The 25,141-nt window shown below is 38.2% G+C and overlaps 1 protein-coding gene across 1 annotated transcript in view; it reads right to left on the bottom strand.

Annotated features, from left to right (window-relative positions):
• Positions 1 to 25,141, bottom strand: part of magixa (MAGI family member, X-linked a) — a 126,206-nt gene that overhangs the window by 39,362 nt on the left and 61,703 nt on the right. Inside the window, exons 7-16 of the mRNA XM_030139058.1 lie at positions 23,411 to 23,621; positions 22,004 to 22,074; positions 19,696 to 19,863; positions 12,996 to 13,165; positions 12,803 to 12,902; positions 10,772 to 10,940; positions 8,831 to 9,461; positions 5,438 to 5,501; positions 5,134 to 5,349; positions 4,771 to 5,052 (exon numbers count right to left, since the gene is read on the bottom strand). Of these exons, the coding sequence (XP_029994918.1) occupies positions 4,771 to 5,052; positions 5,134 to 5,349; positions 5,438 to 5,501; positions 8,831 to 9,461; positions 10,772 to 10,940; positions 12,803 to 12,902; positions 12,996 to 13,165; positions 19,696 to 19,863; positions 22,004 to 22,074; positions 23,411 to 23,621 (2,082 nt within the window). The remainder of the gene's footprint in view (positions 1 to 4,770; positions 5,053 to 5,133; positions 5,350 to 5,437; positions 5,502 to 8,830; positions 9,462 to 10,771; positions 10,941 to 12,802; positions 12,903 to 12,995; positions 13,166 to 19,695; positions 19,864 to 22,003; positions 22,075 to 23,410; positions 23,622 to 25,141) is intronic.

Raw genomic sequence — 25,141 nt, 5'->3', positions numbered from 1 at the left:
AAACATAGACTTTATCAAATAGAGCGACAGCATATGGAACCATCAGGCGCTACAGTAAAAGGCAGGAGTGGGACGGACCACAGGCCAAAAAGAGTGGACCTCTGCGATACCAGCTGTGTTTGTGTGTTTGCATACACTCCGCTGACCCTGCCACTGATAAACCCTCAAATTCATGAATCTGGACTCCGCGGATCAGATTTCTTAGCTCACCTGTTCCTGAAACTACACACCGCCCAAAGGCTGGAGCTGTTTTCACGTCTGAAGGATCACCTCACAGAACAGTAGCCCAGCAGGAGGAATGATTACACACCCCAGTAACTGTTTCAACCCCCATAAGACAAGTCGGTCCTGAAGGAAAATCCATGCAAACCTATCCTTTTTGGACTTACGTTTGGAGTCCTTGACAGTTTTCAGCGCTGATTGCAGTCGCTCCAACATCCTGAACCAGTCCACACGCTAACACCGAAACCGCAAAAACTATAAAAGCTACAAAAAAAAATCCACCTGTCTGTCTGAAAGTGAGGCAGCTCCTTCCTCTGATAGCGGACGAGCGATACTGAACATGACTGAGCTGCAGAGAGAGAGAGAGAGAGAGAGAGAGAGACAGCTGGGAAAGGGAGGCGTGGCCAAATGCAAGCAGATAGCGATGGGAGGGAACTGATATGGGCGCACACACACAGGGGGAGGAATGTTAACACTAGAGATTATTGTTATATTTTCAGAGGAGAGGACGAGGCGTTTGAGTGCTGGGTGACTGTGTGGTACATCTCAGTGTTCCTTCCACATGAATGCAGCAGAATCGGTGGAACGAACGTGCAGAAGCTCAGGTGCACGTTTAATCGACCAGAGACTCATTACAACTGAATGTGGACCACGTTTTAACCCAGGGGTGTCAAACATGCGGCCCGTGGGTCAAAACCGGCCCAGAAAAGGGTCTAATCTGGCCCACAGGAAGACATTAACAGCCGAGGATGTCAAAATCATTTTATTTCAGAGGACATGTACAGACTAATATAATCTGAAGTGGATCAGACCAGTTAAATACTATCATAATAACCTATAAATAATGACAACTCCAAATTTTTGTGTTTGTTTTAGTGTTAAAAAAATAGAATTACATGAACGTATTTACATTTACAAACTATCCTTTCACAAAAAAATGCAAATAACCTGAACAAATATGAACAACCTGAAATGTCTAAAGAGAAATACATGTAGTTTTAACAGTATTCTGCCTTTTACTACCTAAATGTTTTTGTGTATTTGTCGATCCACTGTAACGTACATGTGTAAATGATGAACTGAGGCATGATATTGTTAAAAATGCACTTATTTTTCTTAAGTAATTCAGGTTTTTCATGTTATTCATATTTTTAAAGGATACTTTGTAGATATAAACATTTTCATAATGTAATTTTACTTTTTTCACTGTAAAACAAAGAGAAAAGTTTGGAGTTGACATTATTTCTATGTTATTATTATGGGTGTAAGAAAATATTGGTTCTGCAGTATATCGAGATATTTCATTTCACAATACTGTATTGATATTAAAAAGTACTGTATCGATATTTTTAGGTATTTATTCAAATGCAGATATGGGGGAGGTTCATTTCGTTTTTTGTTTTTCTTTATTGTTTATATCTTATTTATTATTATTTAACACTGTTTTATTAAATAATGGTTATTTGAAGCATCCTAAAAGCACTTTTTACTGTCTGAGAGGCAGATGTTCGTTCCTTTGTTATGTTGTAATGTTACGACATTAGTTCTGAACTAATAGAATATGAACATTTGAACAGGATCTTAAACTGTAATGTCTGTAATACATAATTTAAGTTTGAACACAGGAACATTTTGTGATATAGCATTAGATCCTGTTGAGATCAAATAAAAATGTGTTTAGTATTTGTGCAGATTTCTGGTGTAATTCAATTCTTCAGGGAAATAATCATTTAAAAAAAAAAGAAAACAAAAAAAAACTTGCCTCTTTAACAGTAACATGATATATCATGATATATCGTATCATGATCCTAGTATTGGGATTCGTATCGTATCGCCAGATTCTTGCCAATACACAGCCCTAGTTATTATTTTGCTGGTCTGACGCACTTTAGATCATATTGAACTGTATGTGGGCCGCTGAAACTAAAATGAGTTTAACACCCCTGGTTTAACCAAACAGCAGCTTCTCTTATAGGACATAAATATGTCCCAGTTGTCCTGAAGGAGGCGCTGAAGGTGCCTCCTACATTTGTGTTTAATTGAAGCTCACATGTTTTTAGATATAGAATAGATTTTTATTATCACTGTCACAGAAACAATAATATTTTTACGATATGGTAATCATTTTAACCCTTTATAGTTCACTCATAGAAATACTCTGAAATTCAAAAGTTCAACCTTATTGTGTTATTGGAGGACATAACACTTTATTACTTTTGTGAAATGTTTCTAAATTTTGTGAAAATTTTTAATTTTTAGCAAATTGAATGTCAATGAAGTTACCATATTTGGTTCCTTGCCTGTAGGTGGCCAAAAAATAAATAAAAATCCAAAAAGTGTATATAAAAATACAATAAAAACCCATGTAAGGTGAAAGGAACCTGTATTTGATCCCATTAGAACCTGCCTTTTGTACCATTAGACCAACAGAAGGGCTGATCCAGACCCCTGTCCACATCCACATGATCCCTTTGAACATCAGGACTTACATCAGTACCATTACTTCCTGGTACTGAACAAAGCAGGTACACTCAGACTGTTTCTCAATACCAAGAATGCAGAGTCCGGTCGTGCGAACTCAGCGAGTACAATCTTGGTAAGAACGGTCTCAGAGAACGTACTTCCTAAGAACAAAAGTCTATCTGTAATTGGAACGGCTGCGTACTTGTGAACTTTCCTCCCCGTCTCTGCTGTATTTACTCCATCTGCTCCATAACGTATTTCCCTCAAATCACCACAGTGTCACTGATTTGATTTCAATACATTTGTACTAGTATTTACATGTCATTTATACATTTTGTATATTTTATAAAACTGTAAGATATGTCGTCGGTTCAGCCGTGCACAGCCGCCCCGGTCCTGCTCAAGCCGGCACAAACTGCATCTTTGGAATTATTTCCCAGCCAAGTCTACACGAGTCACCAACCAGTGCATCCTTGGTTTAAGCTAGCTGACAAGAACAACATCCGGGTATTCCATGCGTTCTTGGTTTATGCGAACTTGATGGCCACGACTGATGATGACAAGAACGGAAGAATAGACAAGAACGCATGTTGAGAAACGGCCTCACTGTTCATGCAGAAGTGGACTTTACAGACCCTAGAGACCACATTGGACCAGAGACTGGGGGCTTGCTGTCCTCACTGGAACTGTTACTGTCACTCTCCTGTAATGTGTGTGGAAATTAGGGATGTAACGATTACCGGTATAACGATAAACCACGGTAGAATTCCTGACGGTTAGTATTACCGTTTAAATTCTAATTATCATGATAACTGTGTTTGATTACCGCACTTTCAACACAATCTTGATATGGAAAATGGTCAAACAATGGCTATAAGGTGCCATGTTTAATGCACATTTGTATGTTTGATGTTTACATGTTAATATTTGAATGTTTCTGTCAACAGAACGTACATTGTGCCTATTATTTTATTTGGGTTTTTCTTGTGGTTCTTTTTTTTTTTTCAAATTACAACATGGTTAAATTATTTCAGGTTGTGTATAAGACAAGAACATTTTGAACATTTCGAGCACATTTCAACAATACCGCGATAATAATGATAACCGTGATAATTTTGGTCATAATAACTGTTATATGAAATTTTCACATCGTTACATCCCTTGTGGAAATGACCAAAAATAGTCACTTGTCCGATAAAGGGTTAATTGCAATTTCAGTCCATGATCTGAAGTACATTTTTTTTCCCTCACTTTCTGAAATGCACTGTAGAGCCCAAACACATAGAAATAGACTGGACTGTGTTTGTCTTTGTGCACAATTAAAACTCTACATTACTATTTCTGTGATGAGTCACAGAAGTAGCGACTAGGGATGGGAATCGATGAGAATTTAAAGATTCCAATTCCACTATCGATTTTGCTTAGTGATCTGATTCCTTATCGATTCTCATTGGGTGAGGGAATAAAAGAGTACAAACGGGTGTGGGGTACAGTGAAAGTGAAACTAAAGATGCTTTACTAATTCCTCTATTGCCGCATGTCCACTACATGGAACCGGTTCGACTCGGCTCGTCTCCTGTTGTGCACCTCATTTTCTTTCCCCTACCTTCAGAAACTTGTATTTGAGGGGGTACGACGTTTGTTGCCCGAACCGGAACTGGGCCCGGATGATGGCCTGGTGTTCACTCTGCCGCTAGATTCACAAGCGTCGCTAAGTAGCGTATCAAATACATGACATTCCTGTAAATGAATCACATGCTCTGGACAAACGTTTGAACATATGCGAGGGATTCCACCCTTTTGAAGAAATGGAAGCTTTGCAAGTCTTACAAGTGGATCTGGTGTCATCTTTTTAGACCGTTCGTTTCTGCCTTAACACCATATTGGCTATGTTCTGACCAAAACAATGCAGCGTACATGTGACGTCATTGCTCATGCGCAACGAAGGCGGATTCGATAAGCAGAATCGTTAAGCAGGCAGGCAAATGATTCCAAGGAATCGAGCTCCTTGGATCCGGTTCTCAAAAAGAACCGGTTCTTGATTCCCATCCCTAGTGGCGACTGTCACATGTTTCTGGGACTCACCCCCACTGGAGACTTCCTGGGATGCGATGACAAATCCAAAACCTTCCCCTGGTCGCCTCCTCAGGTCCACCTCCACATTCTTCACCCCTCCTCCTCTTCCGTCCTTGGCGATGGCTCCCAGTCCTCCACCTCTGACCTGGGGAGGTCCACCGGCGCTCTCCTCCACTCCCAGCAAATCACGTGGCTCTAAGGTCAGCGTCACAGGAACGGAGTCCAGGAAACTGGTACTCTGGATGAGGGTCGATGCCGGGGGTCCGTTGGGAGTCTGAGCAGGAGGGGTCCCTAAGAGGAGATGGATAAGGAGGAGATGATTAATGTCCAAGCACCGTTGCAGAACATGCAGCGGGGTGACGGTGGATGTACCTTGGTGGATCCCTGGGGTCAGAAGAGCTCCTTCATGTGGACTCTCAAGGGCCAAACCGGCCTGGCTGAGTGGGGGGACGCCCCCTACCAAGGCACCCGTGGGTGGGGAAGGCATGTCGGCTGAAGAGGGGGAGTGGGACGAGGAGGGGGCCAGGCCGTGGGGGGAGGGGAGGGGCTTGTAGAGGTTTGGGGTGACGACTGGGGAGGAGACGGGTCCTAGGAGAAGGAGAGCAGAAAGAGTTGATGTATAAGAGTCTATTTGAGTTGACTTCTAATCAGTCTAATGTCTGTTGTTCAGTAGTACCTGCTCTGTAGACCAGTAGTACCACCTCTCCCTGTTTGGTGTGTTCCTGCAGGACTCTCTGGACCTGAAAAACACCAGTGGTTGGACGTTTAATTAGATTCTGACTGAAGCCTTTGTACTTTATCTTGTCCCAAATCTAACTTTATTCATTCTGGATCTTGAATCAAGTGTTGCTTCAAATAACAGTAATAACACAAAAAAAATAATAACAAGAATAATAACAAGAGTTTATATTTAAAGCAGGGAGGGTCAAACTCATTTTAGTTCAGGGGCCACATTAAGCCAAATCTGATCTGAAGTGGGCTGGACCAGTGAAATAATAACAGAATAATACATAAATAATGTCAACTCCAAACTTTCCTCTGTGTTTTAGAGCGAAAAAAGTAAAATTATACGATGAAAATGTTTACATCTACCAACTATCCTTTAAAACTATGTGAGTAACATGAACAAACTGAAATTTCTTAAGAAAACTAAGTGCAATTTTAACAATACTATGTCTCAGTTCATCATTTACATATGTAAATGACAACGTACAGATCACAGTGGATCTATAAATACACAAACCATTTGATAACAGACAGAATACTCGTAAAGTTGCACTTGAGACATTTCAAAATGTTCATATTTGTTCAGGTTATTTGCGTTTTTTTGTGAAATGATTGTTTGAGTGTAAATACAGTGAAATGACATGAAAATGTTTATTTACAAAGAGAAAAATTTAGAGGTGTGAGTATTTATAGGTTATTATGATAGTATTTTACTGATCCGACCCACTTGAGATTAAATTATTCTGTATGTGGAACCTGTTCTAAAATGATTAATATCTCCAGTGAAATTTTTGCTTCCACAAATTCATCCCAGGGACCAGACTGGAACCTTTAATGGGCCAGATTTGGCCCCCGGGCCGCATGTTTGACACCTCTGTTTTAAAATGTAATGTAGTTTAGATCATCAGCAATTTTTTAAAGTGCAAGATCTGGTCGAGGTCAACAAACAATTTAAAAACACAGGCACTGTCCAAAGGATTCTCACTGTCTAGTCAGTAAAATGGTACAAAAAGTCTGTAGTGAGATGAGTTGTGGTATTTACAGCTCCGACTGAAGTTATGTTTAAGTCTTGATTATGTTTAAGCAGCTTCTTCATTGACAGGAAAAATCTGTGGACTGAGATTAAGTGGCCAACCATGAACAACTTTCTGTGCAGCAAATGTAGAGCAAAAGCCTCCATGAAATATGTATATATGGCTCGACACACAACAGCACAAAGTCTCAAAGCCTTAGACTGGATTAGACGTAATGTCTCCTGAATCATCCAACAGGGTCTGAAACCTTCAGTCTGATGGTGGAGTCACGGATGCATAAATTAGACCATTTCTGAAATAGAAAAGCCAGTCCTGTGTGCCATGTTGGTCTGCATTCGACTTTATGATGATAAAATCTCATTTAGTCCATTTTTTATTTTGCTGTTTGCATCCATTGTGGTTTTCTCATGCAAAACGTCAAACTATGCGTAAAATATGACCGCCTGATTTAGCCCCGTCTTCCAATGTGGACAGTAGAAATAGAAGTATTTGAAGCAGCCTGTAACTCAGCGTTTTTTAACCTTAGTGTTGTCTGGAATTCAAATGGGGTCACCTGAAATTTCTAGTAATTGATAAAAAGAAAAAAAAAATGTTCTGATTAAAAATATATGGTGAGTTGACAGAGACAATCACAATCCATAAAAGACATGACAAACTGTGAAGCTGAAACTGCAGCACTGTGGTTCTGTTTATCTGTCAAATGTTCATTGTGGTCAGTTTCAGATGCTGCAGCTCTTTCATAATTCATAGTTTGAGTTCTTGTTTGTTCAGTATGAATTGTCAGCCTTGTAAATCCAAGCTGGACTGACTGTACATATCCTGACCAAGGAAAATCAAATTCTCATTTTGTGCAGTAATCTACACCTGGCTTTATTGCCTCCGTCCATAATAATATACATTATATAGACTAAATGTCATCTAAAATTAATGTTTATTTGCAACATAGTCTAGCAAACTATTACATGATCAAAAACAAATTAATTTTAGCAAAAAAAAGTCTCTGTTTTGAATGTCTGGGGTTGCCAGAAATTTGTGATGTTAAAATGGGGTCACGAGCCAAAAAAGGTTGGAAACACTGTTGTAACTGATTTCCTGCTAAAACTCATCAACTGAGAACAAGAACCAAATCATTAAAATTATTTATTAGAACTACTGGACAAAAAATGTACAGTCTGAATTTCTGAAAAGGTTCAGTGTTCATCCACACACCATCAATGACTTTGTTTTAGTCCGGTGATTCTAATTAGCGTTCTTAACATTTTCCGATACAAATGTCTGAGGGAAATGTACTTGTATAGACTAGACCACTACAGTTTTTAAAGACCAATAATAATGATAGTTTGGAGCAGGAAAAAAATGTGATTAATCAGCTGATAGCTTAATGTCCTACCGACAAAAATTTTGGCTTTGAAATCTATTAAGGATACCTGAAACTGGCTGCTTTCACGAGTAAACCTGAATTACTGACCATCAAACTATTGCCGCGTTTCCACTACATGGAACCGGCTCGACTCGACTCGGGAATCAGATACTATTCCTGTAGACTGTTTCCATTACAGGATACTACCCACTTTACAGTACCTGGACGTCATAGCGATGTGGCGCATTACTTCCGTGTTGCCTGCTCAAAGTTGCTGATCACTCGTTGCGTGTTGTCTCGTCAAGCTCATGCTGAATTTTTACGTCAGCCACCAAAGACTGAATCTCCTGACTTAATGGTGTAGTTTTGTGGGCTGTTATCATGTGGATTAACCTACTGCTATGTTTACTGTAAACTTCCGCATCTAATTTTTGTAAAACAGCGGGTCACAGAGACGACTCTCTGACCAATCAGTGGTCTGCAGTGTTTACATGTCACATTTTACTGTCTGGTTCTCATTCCTGGAACCTCAGTGTAGGTGGTACCAAAAAAATAGTACCAGGTACCAGATTTCAGGTCCTTTTCATAATGGAAACACAAAAAAGCCGAGTTGAGTCAAGCCGGTACCACGTAGTGGAAACGCAACATAAAAGTAATTAATCAATAAATGTGGAGAAAATGTGGAATAGGAGTGTTTTTATCATTTGTCTTTCATATTATTTTTCCTCAAAGTCAATATTTTCAAACAAGAAACCTAAAATGATCAGTTTGTATTGACTTAGACTGCTTTGACTGGTCAAAGTTGGGGAATTGTCCAGATTAATTGGCCAAATCCATTAATTAGCCTGTCTCTACCACAGACACAACAACCACAGAGGTTTTCTGATAAAAACATTGATGACTGACACTTTGAATATCCAATAAGATTGTAGAGTTCGGAGGCTCTGACCTGGGAGAAGCTGAGGCTTTGAACGTCGGCTCCGTTGATCTTCATTATAGCGTCCCCTGGCTGAAGCGAGGGGCACATCCTCCGATCCCAAACCCGCCTCACGACAGCCAGCTGCCCTCCTTGCCCCCCCGCCGTGACGCTAAACCCCAGCCCTCCGCCGTCACTGCGCCCAAGGGCCACTGGCACTAGCTCCCCCCCAGGGGCCGACCCCGGTGACCCTGCACCAAGCGGGAGCGCCAGCCCTCTGCAGGCGGAGGAAGGGGGCACTTGGTGATTGGCAGGACATCCGTTAAAGCCGCAGGGTGGGACGTCCCTGGGCGGCGTGAGGGCCAGGGATGTCTGGGGCATCGGCGGGCGCTGGACGGGAGCGCCGGGGGGAGTGGACGAAGTGGATGGGTTGGTAGCGGTGGTGGGGCTGGTGGAGTTCTGATGGAGGCCGGTCTCGGGCTGAGAGAGGGGCAGTTTGGACAAAGTGTGGGAGGACGAGGAGGTGATGGGCAGCGTGGAGGAGGAGATGGGGAGCGTGGACGTCGACAGGTCGCTCTCTGAAGACTTGGAGCTCTGGTGGTGGAGGAGGGAGGTGGAGGACAGAGCGGGGAGGGTGCTACTGTTGTAACGAATCAGAGACGACCTGAGGAGAATGAAAAGGACCCCAGAGTTTAGAGTCGACCTCTGACCAAGTAAAAAAAACAAACCACAAAGTCACTGAAATAATTTAGTACGAAAACTACTGTATCATTACAAGCACATATCTACATGTTCACTCTTAAAACAAATGTGTCCATTAAACCCACTCATGTTACAGCTGACTTTTCCCGTTGCAGCTTATTTTGAAATTGAAGAAAATTTCACAATGCATTAAACTGTATTGTCAAATACAGACTTTACAGAACCTAAAAATGTTAATGGGACTGTCAGAGTCCTTTACAGAGTAATATGAAGACACTGTTAAGTTAGTTGGCTTTATTGTGGAGGTTTTTTAATATTATCTGTCAATTCTTAGGAGTTTATTCCAGGGAGCTTTTCAGTGTGACTTACACAGACCTCAACATATAATGAAGAAACCTACTACCTAATGAACCATTTTCATGTTCTAATATGCAAGATGATGCAGGTAATTCATACATGATTGATATTAGGGGTGTAAGAAAATATCAGTTCTGCAATATATCGTAATATTTCATTTCACAATACTGTATCGATATTAAAAAGTACTGTATGGATATTTTTAGGTATTTATTCAAATGCAGATATTGTGGAGGTTCATTTTTGTTTTTTTGTTTTATTTTATTTATTATTATTTAACACTCCTTTACTAAATAAAGTTAGTTCCTTTGTTGGGATTGCACAAAAGTAATGTTATGATGTTGATTATGAACTAATAGAATATGAACATTTGAAAAGGATCTTAAACTGTAATGTCTGTAAAACATAATTTAAGTTTTAACACAGGAAAATGTTGTGATATAGCATTAAATCCTGTTGAGATCAAATAAAAACATCTTTAGTATTTGGGCATATTTCTGGTGTAATTCAATTCTTCAAGGAAATAATCATTTAAAAAAAAAAAAGAAACTAACAAAAAATTGCTTTTTTAACAGTATCATGATATATTGTGATATATCGTATCGTGATTCTAGTATTGTGATTGGTATCGTATCGCCAGAGTCTTGCCAGTACACACCCCTAATTGATATAAACACAATGATAGAACCATTTCCAAGTCCTTCACACATTGTTTCAGCATCTAGGAGAAAATATGCAGTCTGCCTAAGCTTGGTGAAATATGTTCTATAATAACAGAAAAAAGTGCAGTGTTCTGAAACTCTACTGTTAGAACTCTAATTCGTTCTTTGCTTTCTTTCCTCCAAACATCTGAAGAAGGAACAGTGAGTTCATGGTTTTAAAGTGGAGGAACTTTCCAGTCCCAGACTAACTGACCTTCGTGTTCCAGCACTGGACATGCCGCCGTCAGAGTCACTGTGATTGGCTGATCTCTCTGGAGGTGGAGGTGGACCCAGCGGTGGGTCAGAGGATGTTGGCGTAGGTGGGCCTGTCAGGCCATTTGTCATTGGTTGAGCTGCGTAGGAGGGCGGGGTTTGGCCTAGACCTGGATTAAGAGTGAAGGACAGTTGGTTGTAGTTTATCAAATATTTGAAATGGACTGATGCACCCTGTAGTTACTATCTCCTGGTGTACATATATTTATATCATATATGTATTCAATGTTTTGTGGCTGGTTATACACAGGATTTTGTTAAATGTATGTTTCAAACACAGACTGAGAAATTATTGAGTTATTACATTTTGACAGAGCACTTTAATTTCCACCTGTCTGTCCTTTACAACACTCAGGCTGGAACATTCACAGACCAACTGAATTTATTGTAAATCATCTTATTCTACTCAGTCAATGAAACCAGTGCATTCTGGTAAGTAAATAGAGCCAGTAAGTAAAATATACTAATAATATACTTATACTCCAGGAAAAGATGCTAAATAATTGAGTCAGAGTAAAGTAATTTTACATGATATGTTGTAAAAAGTAGAAAACATTTTTTAATCAGTAACAAACAGATTATAACTGTTATTATTATTACAACTATACAAACAAAACAGTGTCATATGTCCAGTATGTCTCCTTTGTGATCTTAGTGACTGTTAAAAGCAGCAGTTTGAAGTATCACTGCAACAGAAAACACTAATGTTTTAAGCAGTCAAATCCTATCAAACCTGCCCTGAAGATGCACAAACTGAGTGAAAACTGACAATAAATATTGTTGAAATGTTACAGACTTCTACTTCGTTTGTCATGTTAATACAATTAGTCGGCCACTTCAGGATAGTGTTCTTTTTCAAAGTATTTTATTGAAGTTTCCAGTATTATGACAACAGCATTGTATGCATTAACAGCCGATCAAATGGAAAAATAGATTTATTTTATTTAAGTTTTGGTGTACAAATGTTGTAGCACCATAATGGGATAAAGTAACAAGTATTAAAGTATGTCTAAACTGTCAACATGTGGAGTGCCCCAGGGTGTGGTATTGGTACTTTGTCTTTTTCAGTCCCTGTTTGGCCCCAGGTGGTGATTATTAGCTGAAAATATTCTAATTTATGTTGAACAAATAACTATATAAATATATGCTTCGTTAAATCATTTTAAGTGACAACAGCACAGGACTAGAAAGTGTTACATAAAAAGCAACTATACTGTTTTTCTCAAAGTCCTGTGAGCTTTATTTTTTATTTATTTATTTAATTTATTTCGAACATGTAAACAAACAAAATAAAATGAAACAAAATAAAATAAGACAAAAACAAAATAACATTTAAATGAACAGAATCTATCTTCAAGTATGTGTCTGAATTTGCATGGTTGAAAAGGAGTAGGAAGAAGTATAAACTTAACTTTATTATGCGATATGTACAAATGCCATGACACCATAATGATATAAAAAGTAACAAGTATTAAAATATGTCTAAACTCTCCTTGTGTGGAATACCCCAGGGCTCAGTATTAGTACTTTGTATTTTTGAGTTCTCTTTTAGCCCGAGGTGTTGCTTATTAGCTGATGATATTCTCATTTACAAATGACAAATTTACTAATAACCATAAATATTTGCTTAGTTAAAAAAAATGCAACTATAGCAGAAGACTAGAATCTATTCAATTAATAGCATCTTATGATGTTTTTCTCAAAGTCCTGTGAGCTTTATCATGCAATGTTCATATCAAAAACTAGAAAAGCACTTGGAGAGCGCAGACCTTCGCCAAGGCAGATCAGTTCCCCCCCCCGATCACCACCAAAATTTAATTATTTTTTCCTTGTGCCAGTATCAACATTTCCTGAACATTTCATCAAAAATCCTTCCATAACTTTTTGAGTTATCGTGCTAACAGTCAAACAAACAGACAAACCCCGATGAAAACATAACCTCCTTGGTAATAAGGTGATGTTTTGTACTGACCTGGCGTGCTGCCGTTGGCATCCAGTGTCCGACTGTAGGTGAGGTGTGTTAGGCCGCGGGTCATATTGGATGGGTTGGGGGGTTCGTTAGGGGTCTGTGGCTGTTGGGCAAGGGTCACGGAAAAATTACATCAGTCAACAAATCCAAATTTCTCAAACCAAAAAGTTCAAATAATTGTAAAGTAAGAACGCACCGTCTCCAGACTCTGCTTGGGACATCCGTCAGGGTTGTAGAGCATCGGGTATCCTCTCCTCAGCACCACGTCCACACTCTGACCCATGGGGACCGACTTCAGCATCTCCACCACCTCTTTATGAGAGCGACCCAACACACAGGTGTCGTTGATGTAAACCAGGATGTCGGCTGCAGGACAGACACGACAGTCAGTCTGAAGCTGTACCTTTATCAGGGTGACGCATGTTCAATTTCACACTTTTACACCCAGATCTGAAGTGTGAATGCACTGAAATGAAAAACGTAACCTGTAAAATTAGGTTCTTTGTGTTAACAAGCAACAAAACCAACAGTGTCAAACCATTGTGAACAAAAAAAAAAATCTTAAAATGATTGTGTGTTGTTTTCTGCAGTGAATTTGCTCCCAGATTCTTTAAAGGAGTAATATTTTGCTTTTTTAAAATGGATTCAAACATTTCCCTGTGGTCTCTATAAACTGTAAATGCTCTGCTCGGGTCTGAATTCTTCATTAATTCAACTCCACAGGTCCATCTTCAGCCCTATTTCTGAGTAATGACACCAGAAAGGTCATTTTTAGCGCTGGCCCTTTAAATGCACATGAGCCACTTCAGGCCCCGCCCCCTCCAGGTTGTTGGCTGTGCTGCTCTGTCCCGTTCAACCAACAACTGAACATTTTAGGGAATCAGCTCCAAGTTTGGACATATTTTCAGTTTTTACTACAACCACTGCTGCTGACAAACAATTATGTCGTACTCGGAGAAATGTTCGTCAGAAGTCTGGACCTTATATGTGCAAATGTCGTGATGTAACTAGTTAAAAACGTAACAAATTAAGCAGGAATTGAAACGAGTTGTAGAAATCCACTTGACTTTTGAAAAAAATGAATATAAAGATAACTTTGCAGCACCTGGAGGGTTCACATGAAAAACAATTAATGCATCCAGTTTTTTTGGTTTGCATATTTCAGTTCCTTTTCTTTTTCTTTGCCTTTGACTTCAGTAAAGAAATACTTAGAGGTCCATGTTTTATTAAAAACTCTGCATTTTGAATCAGTGTCTTTTTTTTGCCGTTAGCTGACATCTTCCTGGGGTGAAACTGACCAACAAACCAATCAGTGCATAAGCCTTATGCTAAGTACAGAATGTATGTGTGGAAAGACGTTAATTTAGCAGCTCCTTCAAAATAAAAGCAGTGCTGTTGTATTGGTTGCATCTGTTAACGATGATATATATTTGCATTGATTTTTAATTTGCCAATGACCTCATGTGGCCCACGGGCCTTACATTGCCCAGGTCTGGTATATAAGATGTAAATTTCACCACTATCACATCTCACATCACTTTGAAGACAGGTGTTTGAGTTTTAGCCATCACTGATTAGCTCTTTGGAGCCAGAAATAACCATATTTGGATAAAAGGGGTGTGGCTGTGGGAGCTAATGCAGCAAAACATTAAACTTCATGAAATATACAAAATCATTTCATAGTATCATTAGTGTAACTTATTAACCACAACTACAGTGGAGCTGTCTGTCAAGGAAAAATATGTTTTATTCAGTAAATCAATAAATAAATAGATTTGCAAGTGGAAGTCAGAAGGCAGCAAGCTGTCAATCAAACCTGTCAATCAAAGCCAGATATGACAGATTCCAAAGCTCCACTTCACCTCAAATTTTCACCAACAAATCAATAATTTAAAGAGGAACAACTGCAACAGTTAGAAAATTAAATAAATGAGACCAGAATGACTTATGAGGAAAAATTAGCAACTTAGTTATTTTATGTTTATGCATTTGGCAGACGCTTTTCCAAAGAAGAGGGAAGTTTAGAGGGAAGTTTAGTGTAAGTCTATGGAGGTCAGACTCTTATGCAGTATAGTGGCCATAAGTGGTATGACAGTTTGGTCTTTATGATCCAGTCTTTAACAGGATTAGAACAAGTGTCATTAAAAATAATAATGGTCTTAAAACTGTTCTAGTCAACTTTCATTTGTCCCATTTATGAGTGTAATTACAATATTGTACATGGAATGTTAAATTAATTAATGCTGCTAATGTTAGCACAGGTTGCTAGGATAATGAGTGTATTTCAGTTTGTTTATAGCGATACTAGGAAATATTGATGTTTTTATCTCAAATCAGCATGAACAGCACATCTTACAGCTGTAGTCATGGTGTGTCCCAATATTTATGTCCATATAGTGTATAAACATCAATATTTCCTTAAAGTTTAATGGGAGATTTTTCTTCCTCAGTGAGATGTAAAGAAAGTAGATAGTTAGTTGTGGTAGAAAATTATTATTTACGGTCAGAACAAGAAAAATATTTTAGAAATTTAGAGGAAGAACATTTAAAATCCTATTCACAGATTAAAAAAAACAAACAAAATTAATGTTGAGAGAAATTAAGTCCAAACCATCTCTGAAGGATTTCGGAGGCAAAATAAGAATTTAAACCAAACTAACCAATGCAATGATATTTATCCCAATATTAAACAATATTACAACATTAGTCATTATTGTTTTGTATCCCAGACCCCTGTTAGAAAAGAAACACCTGAATTCAACGTGTCCACATACTTTTGTCCACATAGTGTACCTTCATATACAGTTCTTTAACGGTGTACATTTCTTTGCTGCATCTATAGATTTAAGCTCATATATGTACTTTGTTTGTACTTGTTCTTTTGTGTTCTGTACTTCAACAGTATTTTTATAGTTTTTCTTCAGTGGGTCGTCAGTGTTCAGGTGTTTTCTACCGCCGTTAAAGCCCTCTGGTCTCTTTCCCAGGAGATTTTCACTGTGTGTGTGATACATTCCTGACTATTTATCCTCGATGCACGTGAACAGGTCTCACAGTGTGGGAGAGAAAGGAGGCAGTGTGTGTCGGAAAGATTAAAGAGAGACTGTGTGTGTGTGTGTGTGTGTGGATTAGCTGTAGATCATATGATTGTGTGCCTGTGCAAAATAAAGACCTGAAAACCAAACAGCGAGATAATCCTGCAGACAGAAACCACATATTTAAAGCTCGCTCTGTTTTATAACAACTAAATCCACCCCAGTGTCTAAGTCTGCGTGTCCATTTGGAACAGTCGTGTCTTCAAGTCTGGACCCTGGTCTGCGTCTCTGCTCACATCACTGATGTGCAGGTGTTTTCTAGTTTTTTTCCTGAGTTTTCTAGTGTCTGATGATGACAACAGTGGGCCTCGACTTTAGTTCAACAGTTTGGTAAAAACATTCGCCTTCATTTTGTTCCTGAACTAAAGTACATTTTTCAAGTATCTGCACTTTACTTCCTACATTTTAAGATAAATATCTGTTCTCTTTACCCTTCAACATTTGTCAAACAACCTTGTGACTTTGTTGACAAACCTTTCAAGGGCGGTATTCCATTATTTTCTTTTTCACTTTGCATCACACTGTGCTTTCCCAACATCGTGCAAATTTCAACCCACATGGACAATAACACCAGACGACTGCCTGGTGCATAGACTGTACAGTATACATGTACAGCACTGGACACGACCAAACAGACCACGGATATGAGAGTATCAGCAATGGTTAAAACAACTGTCACTAATACTGTACCTGTTTTGGGTGCAGTAGTAGTAACAGTATCAGTACCTGTGTACTGTATTAGTAACAGTATTAGTACCTGTTTTTTGTGCAGTAGTAACAGTATTAGTACCTGTGTACTGTATTATTAACCGTATCAGTACCTGTGTGCTGTATTATTAACAGTATTAGTACCTGTGCACTGTATTAGTAACAGTATCAGTACCTGTTTTGGGTGCAGTATTAACAGTATTGGTACCTGTGTACTGTATTATTAACGGTATTTGTACCTGTGTACTGTATTATTAACAGTTTTTGTACCTGTGTACTGTATTATTAACAGTATTGGTACCTGTGTACTGTATTATTGACAGTATCGGTACCTGTGTACTGTATTAGTAACAGTATCAATACCTGTTTTGGGTGCAGTATTAACAGTATTGGTACCTGTGCACTGTATTATTAACACTGCTTGTACCTGTGTACTGTATTATTAACAGTATTTGTACCTGTTTTGGTTGCAGCATTAAGAGTATTGGTACCTGTATACTCTTTAGTATACAGTTTTAGTACCTGTTTTGGGTGCAGTATTAGTAACAATAACAGTACATGTGTACTGTATTAGTAACAGTATTAGTACCTGTTTTGGGTGCAGTATTAACAGTATTGGTACCTGTGTACTGTATTATTAACAGTATTTGTACCTGTGTACTGTATTATTAACAGTTTTTGTACCTGTGTACTGTATTATTAACATTATTGGTACCTGTGTACTGTATTATTAACAGTATTTGTACCTGTTTTGGGTGCAGTATTAACAGTATCGGTACCTGTGCACTGTATTATTAACAGTATTTGTACCTGTTTTGGTGCAGTATTATGAACAGTTTGGGTACCTATGTACTGTATTATAAACAGTATTGGTACCTGTTTTGGTGCAGTATTATGAACAGTATTGTTTCTTGTTTTGGTGCAGTATTCTGAACAGTTTGGGGACCTGTGTACTGTATTGTAAACAGTATCAGTACCAGTTTTGGTTTCAGTATTATGAACAGTATCGGTACCTGTCTTTAGTGCAGTATTCTGAACAGTTTCAGTACCTGTTTTGGTGCAGTATTCTGAACAGTTTTGGTACTTGTCTTTGGTGCAGTATTCTTAACAGTTTCAGTACCTGTTTTGGTGCAGTATTCTGAACAGTTTCAGTACCTGTTTTGGTGCAGTATTCTGAACAGTTTCAGTACCTGTCTTTGGTGCAGTATTCTTAACAGTTTCAGTACCTGTGTTGGTACAGTATTGTGAACAGTTTCAGTACCTGTCTTTGGTGCAGTATTCTTAACAGTTTCAGTACCTGTCTTTGGTGCAGTATTGTGAACAGTTTCAGCACCTGTTTTGGTGCAGTATTCTGAACAGTTTTGGTACCTGTCTTTGGTGCAGTATTCTTAACAGTTTCAGTACCTGTTTTGGTGCAGTATTCTGAACAGTTTCAGTACCTGTCTTTGGTGCAGTATTCTTAACAGTTTCAGTACCTGTGTTGGTGCAGTATTGTGAACAGTTTCAGTACCTGTTTTGGTGCAGTATTCTTAACAGTTTCAGTACCTGTGTTGGTGCAGTATTGTGAACAGTTTCAGTACCTGTCTTTGGTGCAGTATTCTGAACAGTTTCAGTACCTGTGTTGGTGCAGTATTGTGAACAGTTTCAGTACCTGTTTTGGTGCAGTATTCTTAACAGTTTCAGTACCTGTTTTGGTGCAGTATTCTTAACAGTTTCAGTACCTGTGTTGGTGCAGTATTGTGAACAGTTTCAGTACCTGTCTTTGGTGCAGTATTCTGAACAGTTTCAGTACCTGTTTTGGTGCAGTATTGTGAACAGTTTCAGTACCTGTGTTGGTGCAGTATTCTTAACAGTTTCAGTACCTGTGTTGGTACAGTATTCTGAACAGTTTCAGTACCTGTTTTGGTGCAGTATTCTTAACAGTTTCAGTACCTGTGTTGGTGCAGTATTGTGAACAGTTTCAGTACCTGTCTTTGGTGCAGTATTCTGAACAGTTTCAGTACCTGTTTTGGTGCAGTATTCTTAACAGTTTCAGTACCTGTGTTGGTACAGTATTCTTAACAGTTTCAGTACCTGTTTTGGTACAGTATTCTGAACAGTTTCAGTACCTGTCTTTGGTGCAGTATTCTTAACAGTTTCAGTACCTGTCTTTGGTGCAGTATTGTGAACAGTTTCAGCACCTGTTTTGGTGCAGTATTCTGAACAGTTTTGGTACCTGTCTTTGGTGCAGTATTCTTAACAGTTTCAGTACCTGTTTTGGTGCAGTATTCTGAACAGTTTCAGTACCTGTCTTTGGTGCAGTATTCTTAACAGTTTCAGTACCTGTTTTGGTGCAGTATTGTGAACAGTTTCAGTACCTGTTTTGGTGCAGTATTCTTAACAGTTTCAGTACCTGTGTTGGTGCAGTATTGTGAACAGTTTCAGTACCTGTCTTTGGTGCAGTATTCTGAACAGTTTCAGTACCTGTGTTGGTGCAGTATTGTGAACAGTTTCAGTACCTGTTTTGGTGCAGTATTCTTAACAGTTTCAGTACCTGTTTTGGTGCAGTATTCTTAACAGTTTCAGTACCTGTGTTGGTGCAGTATTGTGAACAGTTTCAGTACCTGTCTTTGGTGCAGTATTCTGAACAGTTTCAGTACCTGTTTTGGTGCAGTATTGTGAACAGTTTCAGTACCTGTGTTGGTGCAGTATTCTTAACAGTTTCAGTACCTGTGTTGGTACAGTATTCTGAACAGTTTCAGTACCTGTCTTTGGTGCAGTATTCTGAACAGTTTCAGTACCTGTTTTGGTGCAGTATTGTGAACAGTTTCAGTACCTGTTTTGGTGCAGTATTCTTAACAGTTTCAGTACCTGTGTTGGTGCAGTATTGTGAACAGTTTCAGTACCTGTCTTTGGTGCAGTATTCTGAACAGTTTCAGTACCTGTTTTGGTGCAGTATTCTTAACAGTTTCAGTACCTGTGTTGGTACAGTATTGTGAACAGTTTCAGTACCTGTTTTGGCGCAGTATTGTGAACAGTTTCAGTACCTGTGTTGGTACAGTATTGTGAACAGTTTCAGTACCTGTTTTGGCGCAGTATTGTGAACAGTTTCAGTACCTGTGTTGAGGGCAGGCGGTCCTCCAGGTGTGACACTGTACACCTGCAGAAACTCTCGGGGTCGACTTCCTCCGACGATGTTGAAACCGAAACCTCGCGGTCCTTTGGAGAGTCGGGTGTGGATGGAGTACCCCCTCAGCTGACTGGGCTGGTCTGTGAACTCTGGGACTGACACACACACACACATGCACACGCACACGCACACACACAGGACGGATACTGTTTAGATGAACTGATCTGTGAGCAGCTTTAGAAAAAGCCTGAACAGTCTGGATCAGGCACAAACTGTATTCTGAGCTGATGGGAACAGACGACTCAGACTGGACATGGACTCAGTTCTGAATGTGTTTCCTGTTCTACAAAGTTTAAACACTTCTAATATTTGAACTCAGCCCAGTTAGTTCCATGTGCTGTGTTTTTAAGAGTCCATTCACTGAAGAGTTCATGCTAATCATACGTAGGCACAAACACACCCATAACCTTCTGCCCTGGTTTTGTGCTGGAGTGTGTTCGTCCACATTTCAGCAGTAACTGGTCCACACTGAACCCAAACTCCCAGATCCAAAGTCTGTCATGAACGCAGATGCACACACAGACACTCTGACAGTCAGTGACTTTTATAGTTTAACTGCCTGAAACTCAGAGATGACACATGCACTGACCTCAGCTCTTCCATATTTGACTGAAGCTTTTGCACCTGACATCATTAAACATGTGTTCAGCCTCACACTGATGATTACAGACATATACAGGAACAGACAGTGAGTCAGACAGGAGTTTGGATTCAGTCAAACAGATGACACCTGCACCAGCCCACTGTGTAGAACACAGAGGTGTGTGTGTGTGTGTGTGTGTGTTTATATGATCTGCTTTGGATCTGTTTTTATGTCTGTGATGTGTGTGTGTGTGTGTGTGTGTGTGTGTGTGTATATACAGTATGAGCAGCAGACCACACAGTTTATATAAAGATGAATAAAACATCCATCCATCCATACACACACATACACACACACATATACACACATATACACACATATATACACATATACACACATACATACATACATACACACACACACACACACACATACGTATATACATGCATACACACACACACATACATACATGCATACATACATACATACATACACACACATGCATGCATACATGCATACATATATACACAAACATACATACACACACATATGTATATACACACATACATAAACACATATATGCATGCATATACACATACATACATACATACATGCGTATATGCACACACATACTGTATATACATACATACATACATACATGCATATATACATACATACATACACACATACATAAACACTTATATACATGCATATATACACAAATACATACATACATGCATATATACACAAATACATACATACACACATACATACATCCACATACATTTATATGTACGTGCGTGCACACACACACACACACACACACACACACATATACACTATATGGACAAAAGTATGTGGACATGTTGAATTCAGGTGCTTCTTTTCTAACAGGGGTCTGGGATACAAAACAATAATGACCAATGTCAGAATATAGTTTAATATTGTGATAAATATCATTCCATTGCAATATTGATGTTTATAAACTATATGGACAAAAATAATGGGACACATCATGTCTACAGCTGTCAGATGTCCTGTTCATGATGATTTGAGATAAAAACGTCAATATTTCCCAAAGTTTAACGGGAGATTTTTCTTATTGAGTTGTGAAGAAAGTAGATGGTTAGTTGTGGTGTGAACTATCCTGTGTGAAAATCTTTCTATTTCCAACAAAAAAAGTGAATAACATGAACAAATATGGTACACATGAAATATTATGAAATAGCATACAATAATATGAAATGTGTTAAGAGAAATAAGTGCAATTTTAACAATATTCTGCCTGTCACTAAATGTTTGTGTGTATTTGTAGATCCACTCTGATCTGTAAGTTCTAATGTACATGTGTAAATGATAAACTGAGGCAGAATATTACAGTTACTTTTCTTAAATTTCAGGTTGTTCACATTTTTTAAAGGATAGTTTGTAAACATTTTCACAGTGTAATTTAACTTTTTTCACTGTTATCATTTTACTGGTCTGACCCACTTCAGGTCATACTGGGCTGAATGTGACCCCTGAACTAAACTGACCCTTGATCTGGACCTTAACTTCTTCTCATAAAGTAGAGTCCACTCAGAGTGGAGTGGGTCTGTGCTGCCCCCTGCTGGTTCTCAAATAAAAACCCTTTAAACTGAACATGGACTTACGTTCTGTACAGGACAGGGTCTCTTTGTTCTGGGTTCGAGGATCCAGCCAGCTGGTCGTCTTCGAGTTATGACTGACAGACACAAACAAGCCTTGTTATCATCAGGAATTCACAGGGAATTCTGGGTAATGAAGGAATACTGCAGCTTCAAAATGTGACTTTAAGTCAAATTTGACCAAAGTTAACCACTCAACATAAGAGACTCACAATCATATGCCTCCTTCAAATGACAACTTAAACATTGGATGAAGGAAAACCAAGCCTGTGACCATCAGTAGAGTGTCTTCACTGTGGTGTTCTGTGTGCTTTTATGATGTTTTTTCTTTTTGTCAGCTGTCTTTCCTGTCACCTGCCTAGGGACTACAGATGGAAATTAGCACTGCTGCTACAGTCTGGCATATTTACAGCTGCAATTGTTGTAGATGTTCATTAATATGCACTGTCCCTAATGAATAAATAAATAAATGAAATAATTAAAATTTAGTGTTTTCACAACCTAGTTTGGCTGTTACTGAAGAGCAACTTAAAATGATGAAATTTTTGTTTGTCTGACAATTTAAAAAAAAAAATGACGCATCAGTTATATTTATTGTATTAATTACCTCCGCCAAGGAGGTTATGTTTTTGCCAGGGTTTGTTTGTTTGTTTGTCTGTCTGTTTGTTTGTCTGTCCGTTAGTGTGCAACATAACTCAAAAAGTTATGGACAGATTTGGATGAAATTTTCAGGGTTTGTTGGAAATGGGATAAGGAAGAAATGATTAAATTTTGGTGGTGATCGGGGGTGGGGGGGCCCACGGGGGGGCCCACTGATCAGCCTTGGTGGAGGTCTGCACTCTCCGAGTGCTTCTAGTTAGGTTTATAAAATAATCTGATACAAAAAAACATATTAAACAATGTGCATCAAGCTCCATTGGAATTCATTATAAGATAAAGATTAATTTGGCGTAAAATATATTTTACGCCAAATTATAAGAAAAGTTTTAATTGATCAATGATTAGTATTAGCACTAAACTGAGCGCTTGAATTTTTCTAAATGTTCCCAGGGTGAGCTCAGTGAAACCTTTTTTAGTATGGAATGAAAAAATAATAATAATTTCACTGGAAACACTCCTTTAAACACATTTATGTAATATTGTGGATAAAAGATGTTACTGCTTTAGATAAACATCATTGGAGAAGTCATGAATATCTTTGGTATGGTCTATATGCCTTTTTTTTTTTTTACTTTTTTTTTTTTTTTTTTTTTACTATTTTTCTTCAGTTTATTTTACATCATAGTATGTTTTTATGGAAGTTCTTTATTAAGTGAAACTTGTTCCTGGACTGAAATAAGAGATTCCGTATATCAATGGGATGTTACAGGATAAATTAAATTAAATAAAATTAAATTAAATAATATTGCTCACTCTATATAGTATGGCTCTCCTGAGTCACTGAACGCCAGCTCCCAGTTCTCAGGCAGTGGACCCCCTCCTCCTCCTCCTCCTCCTCCTCCTCCTCCTCCTCTTCCTCTTCCGACTCCTCTTACTCCTTTTTCTGTCCCGTCTCGACTCCCCACCGCCGACTCCCACGATTGGCTGAGAGGCAGGCCGGTGGGCGGGGCTCCGGCTGAACCTGCTGAAGAATACAGATAGGAATGAAAAATCCAAGTGTCAGAACCAGTTTCCTGTAGGTCAGGGGGTGTCAAACATACGACCCCTGGACCAAAACCAGCCCTGCAAAGTGTTTAATCTGGCGCATGAGATGAATTTGTGAAATACTAAATTTACACTGAAGGTTTTAACAATCAATGGTGTTAAAGTCATTTTTCATTAATCACTTGTCATTTTCAAATGGTTCACACAAGAAAAATAATAGCACAATAACCTATAAATCTGTAAGTAAGAATCTGTTCTTAATTGCTTGCCTGGGTAAATACATCTTAAATAAATATGTAATGACAACTCCAAATTTTTCTTTTTTTTTTAATTTTTTTTTATTTTAGAGTGAAAAATTAAAATGACATGTTGAAAATTACATTTTCAAACTATCCTTTCACCAGTAAAATGCAAATAGCCTGAACAAATGTGAACAAAGTGAAATTTCTTAAGAAAAATAAGTATAATTTTACCAATATTCTGCCTGTTATTAAATGTTTTGTGTATTTGTAGATCCACTGTGATCTGTAAGTTGCAAATGCACATGTGTAAATGAAGTTGGGGTAAATATTGTTAAAATTACACTTTTAAATTTTTGTACACAAATTTAACAATATTCTGCCTCAGCTTAACATTTACACATGTGCATTACAATTTACAGATGACAGTGGATCTACAAATACACAAAACATTTTAATAACAGGAAGAATATTGGTAAAATTACACTTGTTTTTCTAAAAATATTTCAGGTTTTTCATGTTTATTCATATTCCCATTTCTTTGAAGTGATAGTTTGTTAATGTAAACATTTATATGTAATTTTTCTTTTTTACACTAAAACAATGACGAAAACTTGGACTTAGTTTCTGGGTTATTATGATAGTGTTTTAGTGGTTTGATCTACTTTAGATGATATTGGTCTGTATGTGGAACTTGAACTAATATGATTTTACACCATTGATTGTTAATATCCTCAGCGTAATTTTTTCATTTCACAAATTCACCCTTTGGGCCAGATTGGACCTTTTTTCGGGCCAGTTTTAACTCATAGGACTCGTGTTTGACACAAAATGGTGCAGTTATTTTTATGAGTGTGTATTGGCAAGAATCTGGCGATATGATAAATACTGATGACACTGTTAAAAAGGACATTTTTTTGTTTGTTTCTTTTTTTTTAATGATTATTTCCTGGAAGAATTGAATTACACCAGAAATCTGCACAAATACTAAACACATTTTTATTGGATCACAACAGGATCTGATGCTATATCACAAAATTTTCCTGTTAAAATTTAAATTCTGTTTTGCAGACATTACAGTTTCAGATCCTGTTCAAATGTTCATATTCAGTTAGTTCAGAACTAACATCAGAACATTATTTGTGTGCAGTCCCAACAAAGGAACTAGCATTATTTAATAAAAGAGTGTTAAATAATAATAAATAAAATATAAACAAAAAAGAAAAGAAAGAAACAGAAATGAACCTCCACAATATCAGCA

The sequence above is a fragment of the Sphaeramia orbicularis genome, chromosome 7 (genome assembly GCF_902148855.1).
Source record: "Sphaeramia orbicularis chromosome 7, fSphaOr1.1, whole genome shotgun sequence".
NCBI lineage: Eukaryota > Metazoa > Chordata > Actinopteri > Kurtiformes > Apogonidae > Sphaeramia > Sphaeramia orbicularis.
This window is presented reverse-complemented; position numbering and strand designations above follow the sequence as displayed.